This window comes from Bos taurus, chromosome 19 (assembly GCF_002263795.3).
Source record: "Bos taurus isolate L1 Dominette 01449 registration number 42190680 breed Hereford chromosome 19, ARS-UCD2.0, whole genome shotgun sequence".
NCBI classification, from domain to species: domain Eukaryota; kingdom Metazoa; phylum Chordata; class Mammalia; order Artiodactyla; family Bovidae; genus Bos; species Bos taurus.
This window is the reverse complement of record NC_037346.1, coordinates 13,526,159-13,541,669: the sequence shown is the minus strand read 5'-3', so window position 1 is coordinate 13,541,669 and position 15,511 is coordinate 13,526,159. Positions and strand designations below refer to the sequence as shown.

Sequence of the window (15,511 nt, the reverse complement as noted above, 5' to 3'; positions counted from 1 at the left end):
AGATGAAATGGCATGGGCTCTAGCCTTAGACCCAAGTTCATGTTCCGGGGTCATAATAATTGGGATTGGCATATACACACTAACGATACTATGTGAGAACCTACTCTGTAGCACAGGGAACTCTCCTCAGTGCTCTGTGCTGAACTGAATGGAAAGGAATTCCAAAAAAGAGGGGATATATGTATATGTACAACTGATTCACTGCCACACACAGTGGAAACTAACACAATATTGCATAGCAACTATACAACAATAAAAACTTACTTTGAAAAAAAAAAAGCAGTACTCTTCCAGAGAGGTTGTTGAGAACATTCGACGGTCAGCACATGAGAGCACCTGCCCCCCGCAAGGCTTTCAGTTCATGTTTCCTTCATGGTTCCTGAAGTTCACTGACGGGTATTTAGGCAGCTAGTCCTGGTCTCTCTGCCTTGTACCCATAAGTGTTTGATTACATTGCACTCATAATGAAGAAGATGCCTTAATGAAACCTCCTATGGAGGCAAATAGTAATGACTTGATTCCAACACTGCCAGTAGAGTTTCCCATCCGAGAAACAGGGGTATTTGGTGTTAATAAGTTAAATTTCAGAAACTAATGGACTCTGCTAATTGAATTCATCTTTGTTAATTAATAAGGTTCTAGTAAATTGGTTGCTTTCTTGGGTAATGCCCTGCAAAAGAGCAGTAAGACCTAATGATTGCATGTTCACTAGCTCCATCCACCCTGTTCTTTCCTAGACATAGAGGGCTACTGACCAAAGTAATATCTCACACTTTTCTTTGTCTTGAAATGTTATTGTTTAAACCTTTGAAATTATTAACTTGAGAGGGAATGAGGGGGAAAAAAAGCGTGGATTGGGGATGCTATGTTCTCTGGTGAGTTTACACTTTGAGTCTCTTAAGGAGAAACTTGGGAAATCAATCCAGTAACTACTATTGCAGTGCTGCAGTATAAGGACGCGTTGGTCTTATGTGCCAGTTTCTGCCATGGGTAGCAGCCAAGAAGACGTTTTCCACTTGGGAGATGAAAAAAATACCATTTTTCACCCCAGAAGAGGGTAGCTGTTAGTCGGGTTAGTATCGTGGTGGTTCTCAAATTTGTAAGTGGGGTCAAAGTGACAGTTACCCAGAGAATCATTCATTTTCTCCAGACTAAGCTTAGGTAAGGATCGTGTTTTCTAGGCAACTGTCTTCTGGATGCTTGACTGTTTCTCTACCATGTGTTTATCCCCAAAGAGTCATATCTATGAAAGATTGACACATTTTCCCTCCTTCTTTAATGCAGAGAGAATTTCCTAAATTTTTCACGTTCCGAGCAAGGGATAAGGTAAGGACTGATTTTTTTTCCTCTTTTTTTTTTTTAAATCTTTGTTTTTTCCTTAAAAGCCCAAGAGTAGTATATCTGTGCCATATGTTCTTACCATCTTCTTTCTCTAATTGAACTTATACTTCCCTTTGTCTTACATATATCTTCGAACTAAACAAAGTTCCCTTCCAAAAGAGTTTGGTTCAGGAAACACTGTAATGTCCTGACCTACCGAAGACAGTGATAACTTTCAAAATCATCCGTTAGGATAATCCTAATGATGTAATATGAAAGGACTACTATAGTTATTGGATTATTCTCGTCACCCACAGACAGTTCATTTATCAAGGCTTGTTTATGTGCATTTTTCAATTTTAAAATATAGAATTTCAGACCACATTGGTTTCTTCTTATTACTAGCTTATGTTTTTGGCTTTCTCTTTCCATTTACTCTATGGAGATGTACTCTAAACATATCTGGCTTCAGCAAAACATACAGTAAATGTAAATGCAACTTTAAAAAAGAAATATGAATAATTATGCATGGATACAGGATATTCCATAGCCAAATACCTATTTTTCAATATTATATAACATTTGTTTTCCTGTGTCCTTTTTCAGTCTGCCAGAAATGGTAAGAGTATGAGACATGGATCCTGCCCATACGTGTTTTAGATTAGTTGGATAAAACTAAAACACTGGTATGTGAAATAGATAGTAATGTGAAGTAGTTTGGTTAATTGTATAAAAAAAAATGAGCTATGAAGGCTTTAAATGCTAGAGGAGTTCTGAGGGACTAGGTGGGGGGTTTTGTTTGTTTTTAATGGAGAGCATCACCAGTTCTAAGAGTATAAATGATGAAAGCTTACAAAGTAAACAGGGCCTCTAGTGCCTAATCTTACGTCAGTTATCGCAGTTTCCTTGTATGTAGCTCCTCTTTCTTCCCCTTTGGTTCCTTGGCACAACATGGCTTATGTTTCTTTTTTAAGCATTTCTTTTATATACAATTTCATAATGTAATTTTGTAACTGCCTCTTGTAAGCTGTTCTTTCCTCCAATTCTTGTATTCAGTTTGAGGAAGATCGTATCTATCGTCACCTGGAGCCTGCCCTAGCTTTCCAGTTAGAGCTGAACCGGATGAGAAATTTTGACCTTACTGCCATCCCGTGTGCCAATCACAAGATGCACTTGTATCTTGGGGCAGCCAAGGTAGAAGTGGGCACAGAAGTGACAGACTACAGGTTCTTTGTTCGTGCAATCATCAGGCATTCTGATCTGGTCACCAAGGTGGGTGCTGTACTTTCTTCTCTTTTTTTCTTGGGCAGGGGTGCTATGCCACTCGGCTTGCAGTATGTGAGTTCCCTGACCAGGGATCGAACCTATGCCCACTGTAGTGGAAGCACAGAGTCCTAACCGCTGGGCCACCAGAGAAGACCCTGGGTGCTGTACTTTAATGGAAAGTTATCTCTGAGGGAAGGGACAGAGACACAGCCATGATTCAAAATCAGGTTTTCCTCCTGAATCAAGGCTCTTGTTCTCTTTCATCCTATTGTCCAATATGCACCAGAAGCCCAAGAGTCACTTCTCTCACAGAGGTAAATATTCCATGCAATTAAGGGCTTTTTTCCCCCTTTCATTTGATTTTTCTTGGAAATGGAAGCATGATAGTACTTGCTTGAGAAAAGGAAAAGCATGCGAACAGAAAAACCACAGGGAAGTTTGGATGATGATAGAGGATAAAATGAAAAGTTAGAGACGACTCCATGGTAAACCTGTCTAAAAGTGGGGATAGTTTCTGTACACAGCTGGTGTGTGACTTGTTCCTGCATCCCATAGCCATAACCTTTCTGCAACTTTTCCTCTCTAAACAGATTTCCTTTCTATGCTGCTCTGTCTGGCAGTTGTGACCCTACTAGGGTTGCAGCTCTGGGGGTGCCCAGGATCTCCACTTATTGTAAGAAAATGGTACCAAACAGGCAGGAGGAAGGGCTGCTGGGAACTCTTTATCTGACCCTTGCTAGCCCCTGCTGCCTGTGGTCTTTGGGTTGACCCCAGGAAGAAAGATAAATAATATCTACGTAACAGCCTTATGACTAGTTGGGTTGGCCAAAACCCAAACAAATTTTTTGGCCAACCCTATAAAACATTAATGTTGATGGTGATTTTCTTTCCTGCATAGGAAGCTTCCTTTGAATATCTACAAAATGAAGGGGAGCGGCTCCTCCTGGAAGCCATGGATGAGTTGGAAGTCGCCTTTAACAATACAAATGTCCGGACTGACTGCAACCACATCTTCCTCAACTTTGTTCCTACAGTCATCATGGACCCATCGAAGGTACATTTCTCTGTAGCTTTGCACCCAGCACCTGCCAACACAGCAGAGAGAGTCATTCTTATTTGTTTGCACTTGGACCTGGAAACAGGTACTTTCTTGGTCAGGTGACTGAACCCTCGATCCTTAAAGTTTACAGAATGCTTCTAGGACTGGGTTTCTGGGATGATATCAAAAATTTGATATAACCATTGAAAGCATACCTCAAAACTGAAGGTGTCTCTTTGTTCTACTATGAAGCTTTACTTCTCCACTACCTGCCTTTGAATTTCTGCTGAAAAGCATGTGATGGTGTCTGACTCCCTTGCTGTAGTGATCTCTGAGTAAATAACCTTTAAACACAGTGATTTAAAATTTTTAAAAGCAATCATAATTTACCATGAGACTTAGCTGTGAGTAGAAATTTCATAATCATACATTTTAATTTACGTTTTTAACTTATAATTATGTTTAATTTACATTGATACATACATCTTAATGTAATCATTAAATATTAACTCATAGTTTTGTTTGCTTTCATGGATATAGTTTAAAAGTGTATCTAGTCCATTGTATTGCAGGAGATATAAGCCGCTAAAAATCTTGTGATATAATTTGTATATAATTAAATACATCCATTTAAGTATAAGGTCTAAAACACTGAAGGTGGTTTGATGTTATCTTGATAGTCACTTATAAGCAGTACAAAAATGTAAAACTTTTTCCTCTTCTTCCATTGGTAACTGGATATTTTACGATATTTACCATGATAGCAGTCCTATTTTGTTTAATTCCCTAGGATTTCTCATCTAGTATAACTAACTTTGCTATTATTGGGCATTTTGGCAAAATTACTGCCTCTTTTTACTGGTCATCTGATGGCCTTTGAGCAGTAATACACCTTCCCAGAGTGTCTAACCTATTTCTCATTAGTATTTTTCCACAGAGGAAAATTTGGTTGATGTGGAATTCCACACATAACAATGTTTGGTTTGTTCCCCAAGGCTCTATTCTAAAATGCATTCCATATAAATTAAGGAAGGAAAGCAAGGGGATTCTGTACTCTTTTATCCCAGGGGTAGTAAAGACGGGTTGCTCTCTTGTTTCCACTCCCTCTAACCTTTTTATGATACTGTGGAATTTGAATAGGAGAACCAGTATATTTGAATAGGAGACCTCTTTCTCAAGAGCCATTGTAGGCATGGACTTTTGCTTTTTGAACTTAGCGTCTAAGACCCGAGAAATCATTTTCTACTGTTTTTTTCTTCTAGACTCAAACTACTGATTAGTTGCCTTGTCTGCCAGGAAAGCCGAGGTCAGGGCTACTTACTGAGTTTCACAAAGTCTCATCATTCAGTTTAAGCAAAGGTTCTCTTGAGCATCCTGGGATTGATGAAACTAGGAGAGTTAAAACGTGTCCTGGACACTCCATCAGTATATTTGTAGATATGACTTAGCATTCCTCAATGAGTTTTTGCTGTCAGCCTCTCTGTTTCTACTCCAAATGCTCATATGCCCTAACTCTGTCTTTCTAATCATAGATAGCTGTCAATTTCCTCTATTTAGAAATTGTTGACTTTTGTTCCCTCAAAAAAAAGAATGGATAGATACCTCTTGGTTAACAAGCAAGTGTAGGAATAGAGATGTTAACTCCTTGAAACTCATTTTAACCTGAAATTCTTTGGAGCAGAAATAAACTACAAGAGTGGCACATACTTCCAAAGAGTCACAAGTGAAGGATGGCATGAGATTTTTTAAAAAATTCTCTAAGACATTGAGAAAGCATTTTAGAGAGATACTTCATTTAAGAAAACGTTGTTTTGAGTAGTATGTCTTAGCTGCCTATAGCCATATTGGGAATAAAAAAATTCTTTTTTGCTTTAGTGTGTCAATAAGGAAAAATCACATCTAAGGCCATTTGGTTAAAATAACTCACCAAACCCTAAAAATGAGGGCCACTAAGCTGCCTTGGTACAAAGGTAAGAAAAATGAGGGAACATTTGCCCCATCTCGTTAAATCCTAGTTGGACTTAGCAGTGACCTAGCTTCAGAGCTCTGTTTAGAGAGAACATTCTAGCACCACCTACAAATTGCCTTTCTTTAATTTGTGCAATTTACCAAGAAACATATATTATAAAGTTTAATAAAATTGTATGGAAAAAAGCTCATGGTGATAATTGCTATGTTGATTTAAGGTCCTGAAAGTGCAATGAAACGTAGTTACCATGCATATAAATGCTACTTAATAGCGGTTTAACTAGAGATTTTATTCTTATTTGGGGCCTTCTCTTAAATCCCATGGCTTCTAATTTTAGATATTGCAGATCTTTGGCATAGAATATGAATACAGTTGGGAAAGAGAAAGGGAGTTGCACAGATTTGGGTGTTGTGAGCCAGAGAAAACCACTCAAATGCCAGGCCAGCATGAAATTGTCCCTGACTTGTTCTAAGAGTAGGGTTGGGGAGAAACTGTGTGTCTTTTTGGAAGGAATATGTGGAGGACACATCTCCAGAAACCAGGGTCTGTTCCCGTTCTCCCTTCCCAAAGATGGGCAGACCTGAGTCAGGTGCTGGTTACAAGGCACTGAATTTTTGTGCTTGGTGATGTGTCTGTGTCAGATTGAGGAATCCGTGCGGAGCATGGTGATGCGCTATGGAAGTCGGCTGTGGAAGCTGCGTGTCCTCCAGGCAGAACTGAAAATCAACATTCGCCTGACACCAACTGGAAAAGCAATTCCCATCCGCCTCTTCCTGACGAACGAGTCTGGCTATTACTTGGACATCAGCCTGTACAAGGAAGTGACTGATTCCAGGACAGCACAGGTACAGTAGTTAAGCAGGCTCCTCAAAATTTTGACTTGGTTCCCCCAGAGAGAAGCCACTTGTCCTTGTTACAGAAAGACCCAAATTCACAAATCCCATTTTTCCACCTAGTGGGGGTTATCCTCGCTCAGCTTAAATGGTTGCATGAACCTGAAACACTTCATTTGCCTCATAAGCAGCGCCTCTGTCATAATCCTGAATGTTTTGAAACCCTTAACCTTTGGTCATGAGTTGGGGAGCCCTAACAGGTGCCAAGTGAACCTGACTCCAGAGTCATTGTGTGATTTAGGGTTCTTGGGCTGCTTGAAGAATTTTGTCTTCTCTGATCTGATTTGTCCTTGTTCCTGTTTTCAGCCTAGTTAGACCACTCAAGGAAGGAAGGAGAATTTCCTTGGCAAGGAAAGGAAGGAGAATTATTGAAGTGGGAAATATCTCAAAGAAAGAAGTTTCAACATAATATAATAATAGCTTGAGCAAGATCAAGCAGAGATTTTATCTTGTTTACCCTTTGTTGCACTTATACACTTTGTCTTGCCTTCAAAGAGTTCAGAGTATCATATATCTATAAAAAAGCAAAGTGGCAAACTTTAACCTATTTTTTCAGGTAGAAGAATTGAGAATGTGAAAATGAAAAGTGACTTTCAAAGTAGATTGGTTCTATGATAACAGAGAATTCCCTTTTAATCTGTTTGATCACCTTAGTTTCTAAATCTTTGGGCCATTGGCTATGGTACAGGATTGAGCTTCGTTCACCATTATTCACATCTTTTTAAGAACTGGGATGTTAATTTTAGGTCTCTGGCCGGAACTTGGCAAGTGCCTTTCTTGTCGTTAAAGGATGAACTTGCTCCTTTGTATCTGTACATAAGATCTCGGTCTATTCTATGTATTGGGTGATGAAGAGATTATGTGTCTCTTGTTTTTATCTACGTCCTTTTAAGTCTGGGAACAGCAGTAAGAAAAGACTTTTTTGCCAGGATTTTGAAGACAAATCTTAAAACTCTGGGTTTGGACAGTTGTCTGAGCGACCTTTCATTTCGTGCTTTGATTCCCACTTAGATGGCCAGAGAAATCTATCCCGTGAGAAGTGAACAGTTAAAACAGAAAGTGCGCGCAAGAGTGCAAGGGGTGAGCAAGAGAAAGAGTATTCAATAATTTTCGCTGCATTTGATGTTTTTCAAGACAACCTTAAAGACATTTTCAGTCAAAGCTTTCCATGGGCAGTGATGTTTTTAATTAACTTCTACAATGGCTTCAAGGCAGGTCTATTCTTGTGAAAAATAAGATGGCCACTTGAGATTTTAATGTTTTTGATAAATATGTTTGTTCTTCATAACTACTCCCCCTGTCCTTTCTTTTATTAGAAAGCTCTGAGATTTCCCTCATGCTGGCCAGTGGTGACACAGGGGCATGAGAGGCACAAATGCCTTTATTCAGGGTTTAGTAGAAGGAAATGGCAACTCACTCCAGTATTCTTGCCTGGAAAATCCCACGGACAGAGGAATCTGGCAGGCTACAGTCCATGGAGTCTCAAAGAGTCAGACACCACTAAGTGTCTTATGTTTGGCACAAGTATTTGAAAAATAAATGAGCTGCCTTCTGCCTGAGGGAGCTCCCTTCTTACCATGGGTCCTGTGTATTTAGGAAGCCCTGGAGAAAGGGGTCTCCCTCCGGCTCTTCAGTTGAGATCCAGTGGCCACTGGCAAGTGCGAGTGCAAGAGCCCACAGCTGGAGGAGGGAGCTAACAAAAGAAAGCCTCTAGCTCAGTTCTGGCACTCCGAAAGCCTCCTTGATGCTTATCAGCAATTTATTTTTCCCCTTTCTGTGCTCTAGTGCGTCATTACACGAGTCTAAAACAGCATAGGACCATGCGTATCATTCAGTTGTTTGTTCATTAATTTAACATTTATTGACCACTTACGATGTATCAAGCAGTAGGGATACAGAGGTAAAAAGTGATATTTCTTCTCAAGAAATTTACCCATGATGGAAGAAGACAGATAATTAGTTTCTCTGTTGTATGATTTGATTTGTGCCATTAAAAAATAAGTCCATGGTTCTAAGGGAGCAGACTGTATGGGATCAGAGATTTTTTTCCAGGAGAAGCCCTTTTGATGGCCTCTGGTAACAGGTGTGTGATAAATAAAATATGTACATATGTTCATGAATTTGTAAAGTATATACTTTATCAATTTTTAATGACTGTGGCCATGAAAGCAGAAAATGGAATTAGGTAACATAGATAGATAACTATCTAATATAATATATCTAATATATCTAATGTGTATCTGTTACAACAGTTATCTATGTTATCTATCATTCGGAGACTTCCAGGGCCATCCATTGTTATCAACCTCTTGTTCAAGAGTAATTTTTCATTCTTTCTGTCAACAAGAAGCAAGGTTGACTGGCTTGAGTTTCATTTTATTTAACTTTCCTTGTATAGTCTTTGTGGTATTAGCTATCCTGAGCACTGATGTCAGGCAGTCAGAGTAGGGAGATGTGAGTAATCCATTACATAAGTCCATTGATTTCCAGTGTTCAGTGTAAGAGAGAAATATACATTTCAAAATCATCTTTATTGAGATAGAACTTAGATGTAATAAAAGGCACTCATTTTATGTGTACAGTTTAATTTATCCTCAAATTGTACACACTTGTGACCGCCATCACAGTCATGATAGAGACCACTTGACACCCTCAAAAATTCTCTTGTTCTCCTTTGCAGTCAGGCACCCTCCTCAGCCCTAGCCACCCACCAATCTGCCTTCTAATTCAATAGAGTAATTTGTGCCTGTCCTGGAATATCAGATAAATGAAGTTAGACAATATGTGCTATTTTGTGTCTGGCTCCTTTTGGTAAACGTAGTGTTTCTGAGAATCATCCATGTTGTATGAATCATGGGTATGCTCCTTTTTGTTGCTGAGTAGTGTTCCATTTTATGGATATACCAAAATTTTTATATTCATTAACCTGTTGATGGGCATCTGAAGTTTTATTTTTCAGTTTGGGCTATTGTAAGTAAAGCTGCTATGAACATTGATTTCCAAATATTTGTATAGATTTGTTTTCATTTGAGTAAATCTATGAGTACAATTACTGAGGCGTAGTAAGTTTAATTTAACCCCGTTAAATTCCCGCCAGCAGTGAAACTACCCAGAGAGCTTTCTCCAACCTGCTTTCTCAGTCCACAGAGTTATGTTGCTTGAATGACCAGCTTGACTTTATTCCAGACCTTGCAAAAACTGTACCTGTTGGTCTTGTCTTTCCTAGTAAGACAGGCATGTATTGGGATTGGCCAAAAAGTGTATTTGGATTTTCCATAGGATCTTATGTAAAAACCCAAGCAAACTTTTTGGCCAACCCAGTAGTTTCAAGAACCTATTGCTTTTGCTTTTTTTTTCTCCTCCCCTTATTTTGACTTGGGTTATTTCCTCTAAGTCCAGTTTTTACATACTTACACCCTAGCCTCACTTAAAACTTCAAATCTCTTGGAACATTTCTATTTCTGCCTCCCATATGACTAAGACATTGCTAATTCTACCTCTCACCTGGGGACTTTCATCATTAGCTCTGTGGAAGAGGATTGGGAGCTCGATTCTGTGGGTCTTTAAGCAGTCCACAACAGATTTTGCCCAGAATAGGACCTGATTGACAAGTAAGTAGAACACGTTTGTTCCTTTTGATCTAAAGGGCTAACGATTTACTTACTTGAAATGTACCCAGGATTTAGGAGAATACCTCATCCTCTCCTGGTGCCTATTTAGCAGGCCTGCAAATCTATTCATTAATGGTAGACTTAAGCTTATATATTTTAGGCCCGAAGAGATAGGTGGGTATACACACATACCCTCACTTCCCAGTGTCCATTTGTATTCACTGCACTGGGAATCTATGTTTTATGTATTCATGCATAAAGTGCCTAGCTTAGTGTCATACAAGCCCTGGGCACTCAACAAATATTAATTGAATTGAAATAATGGCATCCCTTATAAATATTCATAAGCAAATAAAACTATCTAAATATATGAAATATGAGGTACTCTTCTAGAAATATTTGAGTTAAAATGATTAAAAACTGGTGTGATTTTATTATGTGACAAATATAGGTATTGTAGGAGCTATTCACTAGTTGTAGACACAGTATACTGGGAGAAATATATATATATGTGTATTATATTTAATAAAATATATATATTTTTTACTAAAGGCTCTGTCTTATGAGATCAGAAGAATCAGCTAGCTAGATGGATGGGTAAAATCTACTTGTGTCAAATCTTTGAAGCCTTTGTGTAGCTAATTGTACTTACGAAGTGGACTATAAAGTATAGGTGACCCGGTAGAGCCTTGACCTGGCCTTCTATCTTTGAAGATAGAACAGAGTTCTCTTTGGTGCCTAGCTGTTCCTCAACTTAAATACCAGGACTGCTTAGTTGGTTAGTTGACCTTTGTTTCTGAATATGGGATTCAAGTCATTTTGACAGGCAAGCATTATCAGTCTGTCTCTGAAACATGAAATTTACTCTGGTGCTTTCTCGTTGATTTCCACTAATTCAAAAGTGAGAGGAGGAGCGTGTGATTTGTGGTTGGTTACATACCATTTTTTGGAGTTGGTTAATCTGTAGAGGCGAGAGTACCGTGTACTGAATGTTAAGAGGTGTATCTTAGCTATTCAACTCACCAAAAATGTGTTTCAAGAAATAGCATTTGTGGAAAAAAAGTCCCTCTAGGCAACTCATGTGATTTTTTTTTTTCTCTTGTCTTTTAATTTCCCATGCCATCCTCTTTTTCTTGCAGATCATGTTTCAGGCATATGGAGACAAACAGGGACCATTACATGGAATGTTAATCAACACTCCGTACGTGACCAAAGACCTGCTTCAATCCAAGAGGTTCCAGGCACAGTCCTTAGGGACAACATACATATATGACATCCCAGAAATGTTTCGGCAGGTAAAGGTGGCTACCTGGGGGTGCGGGCTCTGACGTGTGCCAGAGAGACAAGATTTTTCCTGAATTTTCATCAGATACAGCTTACACTGAAATAGGACACTTTCAAAAGGCAGGAATTGTCTTGACGCTGTTCTCACTTCTTTGTCTTCTGGGGTTGAGACTGCTAGCTCAGATGGTGGATGGTTCTTTATGAATGAACAGGAAGAATGATGAGGATAGAGGCCTCTGTTGAGTAGAGAAGAGTAAACAGACTACGCACATCTGATGGTAGTTTATGATGACCTCTGTGAGGAGTTACCTTCAGGTGTCTATTTCCAAAGCCTGTATTCAAGTCAAAAAGAGGTTTGAAATTCTGGTTCTCATTTTCCAAAATAACCCAGGTCTCTAACTGATAGCCTAGGTTAATATGATGAGAATCAGTATATAACATATACAAATGGATATAGAGTGCATGGTACACATTTTAAAGTATCAGTTCTTTTGTGGGAGATTTATTACAGTGGAACAAAAACTAGTGTGAGAAAATACGACATTATGAATCTCATCCTCCGTATGAAAATAAATTCCTTTGATCTGTATGGTGAATCATGTCTAGGCTGCAGATTTTTCTTCCATCAATAGAAGGCAAGAAAAGTATATCACCAGCAGAAAATGCAACAGATAAAGAAGAAGGTATCAAAAGAATACTGAATTTGTCCTTAAAAAAAAAATCTATGAATATAGAATTTTCCCAACTCTTCTAGTCAAAAATACCAGCGTTACTACATTTGAATTTTAATAAAGTAATATGTGTGGTCTTAGTAAATAGTCTATTTGTAATTCCTGTATTATTCAGAAATACGAGAGATTTCCATTATGTAGCCATTTGTTTACAAGGTCTCTCTCTCGACACATAGCTGTCTTCATTCAGTATTACTAGTACTGTCAGCCTATAAGTTGAGTGTTGATTCTGTTCCCTAGTGCTGGCGCCATAAACAGAAATCACTTTCCATATAATTTATCCTATAGAATAGACGTAAGCACAGTGATTTGGGCTTGTAGGTATGAATGAATCACCTTGGATTTAAATGCTGCTCTGAGTCAAGCAGAAAAACAACCGAACTAGTTCCCACTTCATGCCGCATTCGTTTTGGTAATATGAAATTTGAAATGGACATCAGAATGGTTTAAAAATGATGTGTGTCTCCATTCTCTCATATCTGAGCAGACTTGATCTATATATGTACAAACAGTCATCCACCTCTAGTGAGCTAATTCCCACGTATGGACATGTAGCTTTGAAAATATACTAGAGCATGCATCCCCTGAACCTCTAGTAGAAACTCTATCCTTGTGTTCTTGGGTTTGCTTTGTATTAGCTGAGTGTCAGTCAGTTTCCTGGTTATTTTTCTATGGCTAAGTTTCTCTAGGATTTTTCTTCCTTTTTTAAAGAGGTGTTGCTGCTACTTTAGTTTTTAATTTTCCCAGGACATTGTTAGGTCCATTGTGTTTGTTAATGGTCTCCTACTGATTCATGATCCCTCAGTAGTTTAATGTTATTGGCAAAGCATCTGATTTGGGGCATGTAAAAAATGTTATGTGAAAAATAATTACAAGTCTATTTTAATGGAGAATGAGAACTCTAGAATTTGGTGTAACATTTAGATGCTCAGTAGAATGCTTGGAAGAGAAAGAGCAAAACTAAATTGACCATGTTTTAATATTTATTTTGTTCATGTTGAAATGCTGATTGTTACTGATTAGTCAAACTTTTCTCCTCCTCTAGTCCCTGATCAAACTCTGGGAATCTATGTCCTCCCAAGCATTCCTTCCACCGCCCCCTCTGCCTTCAGACATACTGACGTACACTGAGCTCGTGTTGGATGATCAAGGTCAACTGGTTCACATGAACAGGCTTCCAGGAGGAAATGAGGCAAGTCCTGGAGATTCCCCTCCCCACTTTCTTATCTCTGTGCCCACGAATACCAACTTTCCAAGGAGGTGGTCATTAAATAGTATAAATAAGATCTGAGTGGCATAGGCAGCATTGGTAGAAGTAGTCTAGTCTTATTGAAGTAGAAGTTGTAGTCCTATTGGCAGAATTCTTTAGCCAGAGAACACAGACTGGACAGTGAGGACTATCCTTAATTTTTCAGGTGTGATAATAAGATTACATTTTTTTAAACAGTATTACAATTTTGCTTTATAAAAAAGAGTATTGTCTTCTGTTAGAGATGCCTACTAAAATAGTTACCGATGAAATGAGCTAATGTCTAGGAGTTGCTTCAAAAGTATGTAGGGATGTGCGTGTGGGAGTGCAGATGAAACAAGACTGGTCATGAGTTGTTAATTGAAGCTAGGTGATAGAAACACAGGAATAGATTATTTTCTCTATTTTTGTACATGTTTGAGATTCTGAGATTTTTCTATGATAAAAGCCTTTAAATATTTCTGGATGTTTTTTCTTATTTGGATCCTTACTGGTGTATGGTTTTTAGTATGTTTTTCATGCTCAGGTGATTTTATCTAGTGCTGTTGTGAGCATGAGAGATTATTTTCTTCATAAAAGGACTCCATCAGAACCAGGAGTTTAAACATCAAAGGAGATAACAGAGAACCTGTGACTCATGTGTTTTTGGCTTTAGATCCCTCTTTCCTCTAGAACACTGTTAATAATGATGTAAAGTCATATTCTGCCCCATGCATTGAGATTCTTCCTGATTCTAACTATGCTTCTAAAGTACAGTTATAACAACAGTGATAACAATAGTAATAAGCCTAAAATGAGATATGTTTTTATTTTAACCTTAGAACTCATCCCTAGATAAAACTGGTCCCTTAGAAGGAGTAATCTCTACCTGAGTGTTCACCATAAACAGACTGGGTAGACCTTTGGAGATAAATGCAATTATTTCCTGTTTTATTCAATATCTTTTTTTTTTTTTTCAAAAAATTTTGCTAAACGTACAAGGTGCATGACTATTTATTAAGTATACCAGGGCTGCCAAATTTAAATCGTTTAGTATTAAGATGGATGCGAGCATTGGACCCAATTGGACTTGTAGGAGTTCTAATCTAATGCCTCAACAGTTAGCAGAAATGAGAGGCTGGGGAGGCAGGATGTATTGAATTTTGACAAGAGTAGGTATATGCGTACTTGTTGGCACACAAAGTTGCAGCAGAGGTGTGTGCCACTGTGCGTAGCATCTGCTTAGTGAAGCCCTCAGCAGAAAGAAAAGCCTCATCGTGCCAGACTTAAATTCTGATTCATTGAACAGTGTCGTCTTCAGGAACGGAAGGCACCCTTGTGAACATGGGACTGAGAGAAAAACGCTCTTAACTAATGTAATTAAAACACAAAATGAGGTTTTTGGCCACGTGGAAGCTAGCCGCAGCACCGTATACAACCTCTTGCCACGATCTTTCTGTCCTGCTTTCTCTCAGCTCTCATTCTGTGTTTGAGCGAGTGGAGACTGGGGGAATAGTGAAGTCCCAGAGGGACAGAGCTCTGTTCTTGCTGAAATTACAAGCACAGAGCTGCCTGGGCATGAACATGTAGTGTTTACTCTGCCAGTATGAATACAAATAGTCTTATTATACGGGACTCTGTACCCAAAGACACCCACCCACACACACACACGCACACACACGAATAAAAAAAAAAATTTAAAGGTTTTTTTTAACCCTTTAAAGACGCAACAAACCTTGGTGGAAAAGGGATGTCTTAACGGCACAGGACTATGGCTATGAGCAGTAGACCATGTGTTTTCCTTTGCTCAGTGCTTTAATAATAATTTTGAAATCCAGAAATCTAATCGTATTAAAATTTTTTTCTTTTTGCTTTTCGTCAGTTTTGACTTTCATCTTGTCCTACTCTTTTCCCTCCTCGTTGCCTGTGTTCTTTGTCCTCTTTTCCTTTCCATCGAATGACCGAGTAGGATTGAAGCTGAGCGTTAGCTTGCTGTTTGAGTCCTTGAGCTCTGGAGGGGTGAGCAGTTAGTGACTAATACCCGGCGCGGCTGGTGAAGTCAGTCAGTGGCCAGCGCTAGATTATAGGGCCCCCACATGACAGGAATGAGGTCGGGGTTATTAGTATCAGACTGTTACTGAGAGCTGGGACATACAATGGAGCATGTCCA

General features: G+C 38.8%; 1 protein-coding gene across 14 annotated transcripts in view; it reads left to right on the top strand.

The window, feature by feature from the left end:
- ACACA (acetyl-CoA carboxylase alpha) overlaps positions 1-15,511 on the top strand; it is a 286,753-nt gene that overhangs the window by 184,637 nt on the left and 86,605 nt on the right. For all 14 annotated transcript variants that reach the window (XM_024979601.2, XM_005219975.5, XM_059877716.1 and 11 more), the window contains 6 exon segments: positions 1,285-1,326; positions 2,377-2,592; positions 3,485-3,640; positions 6,236-6,439; positions 11,238-11,393; positions 13,159-13,305. In XM_024979601.2, the coding sequence (XP_024835369.1) occupies positions 1,285-1,326; positions 2,377-2,592; positions 3,485-3,640; positions 6,236-6,439; positions 11,238-11,393; positions 13,159-13,305 (921 nt within the window).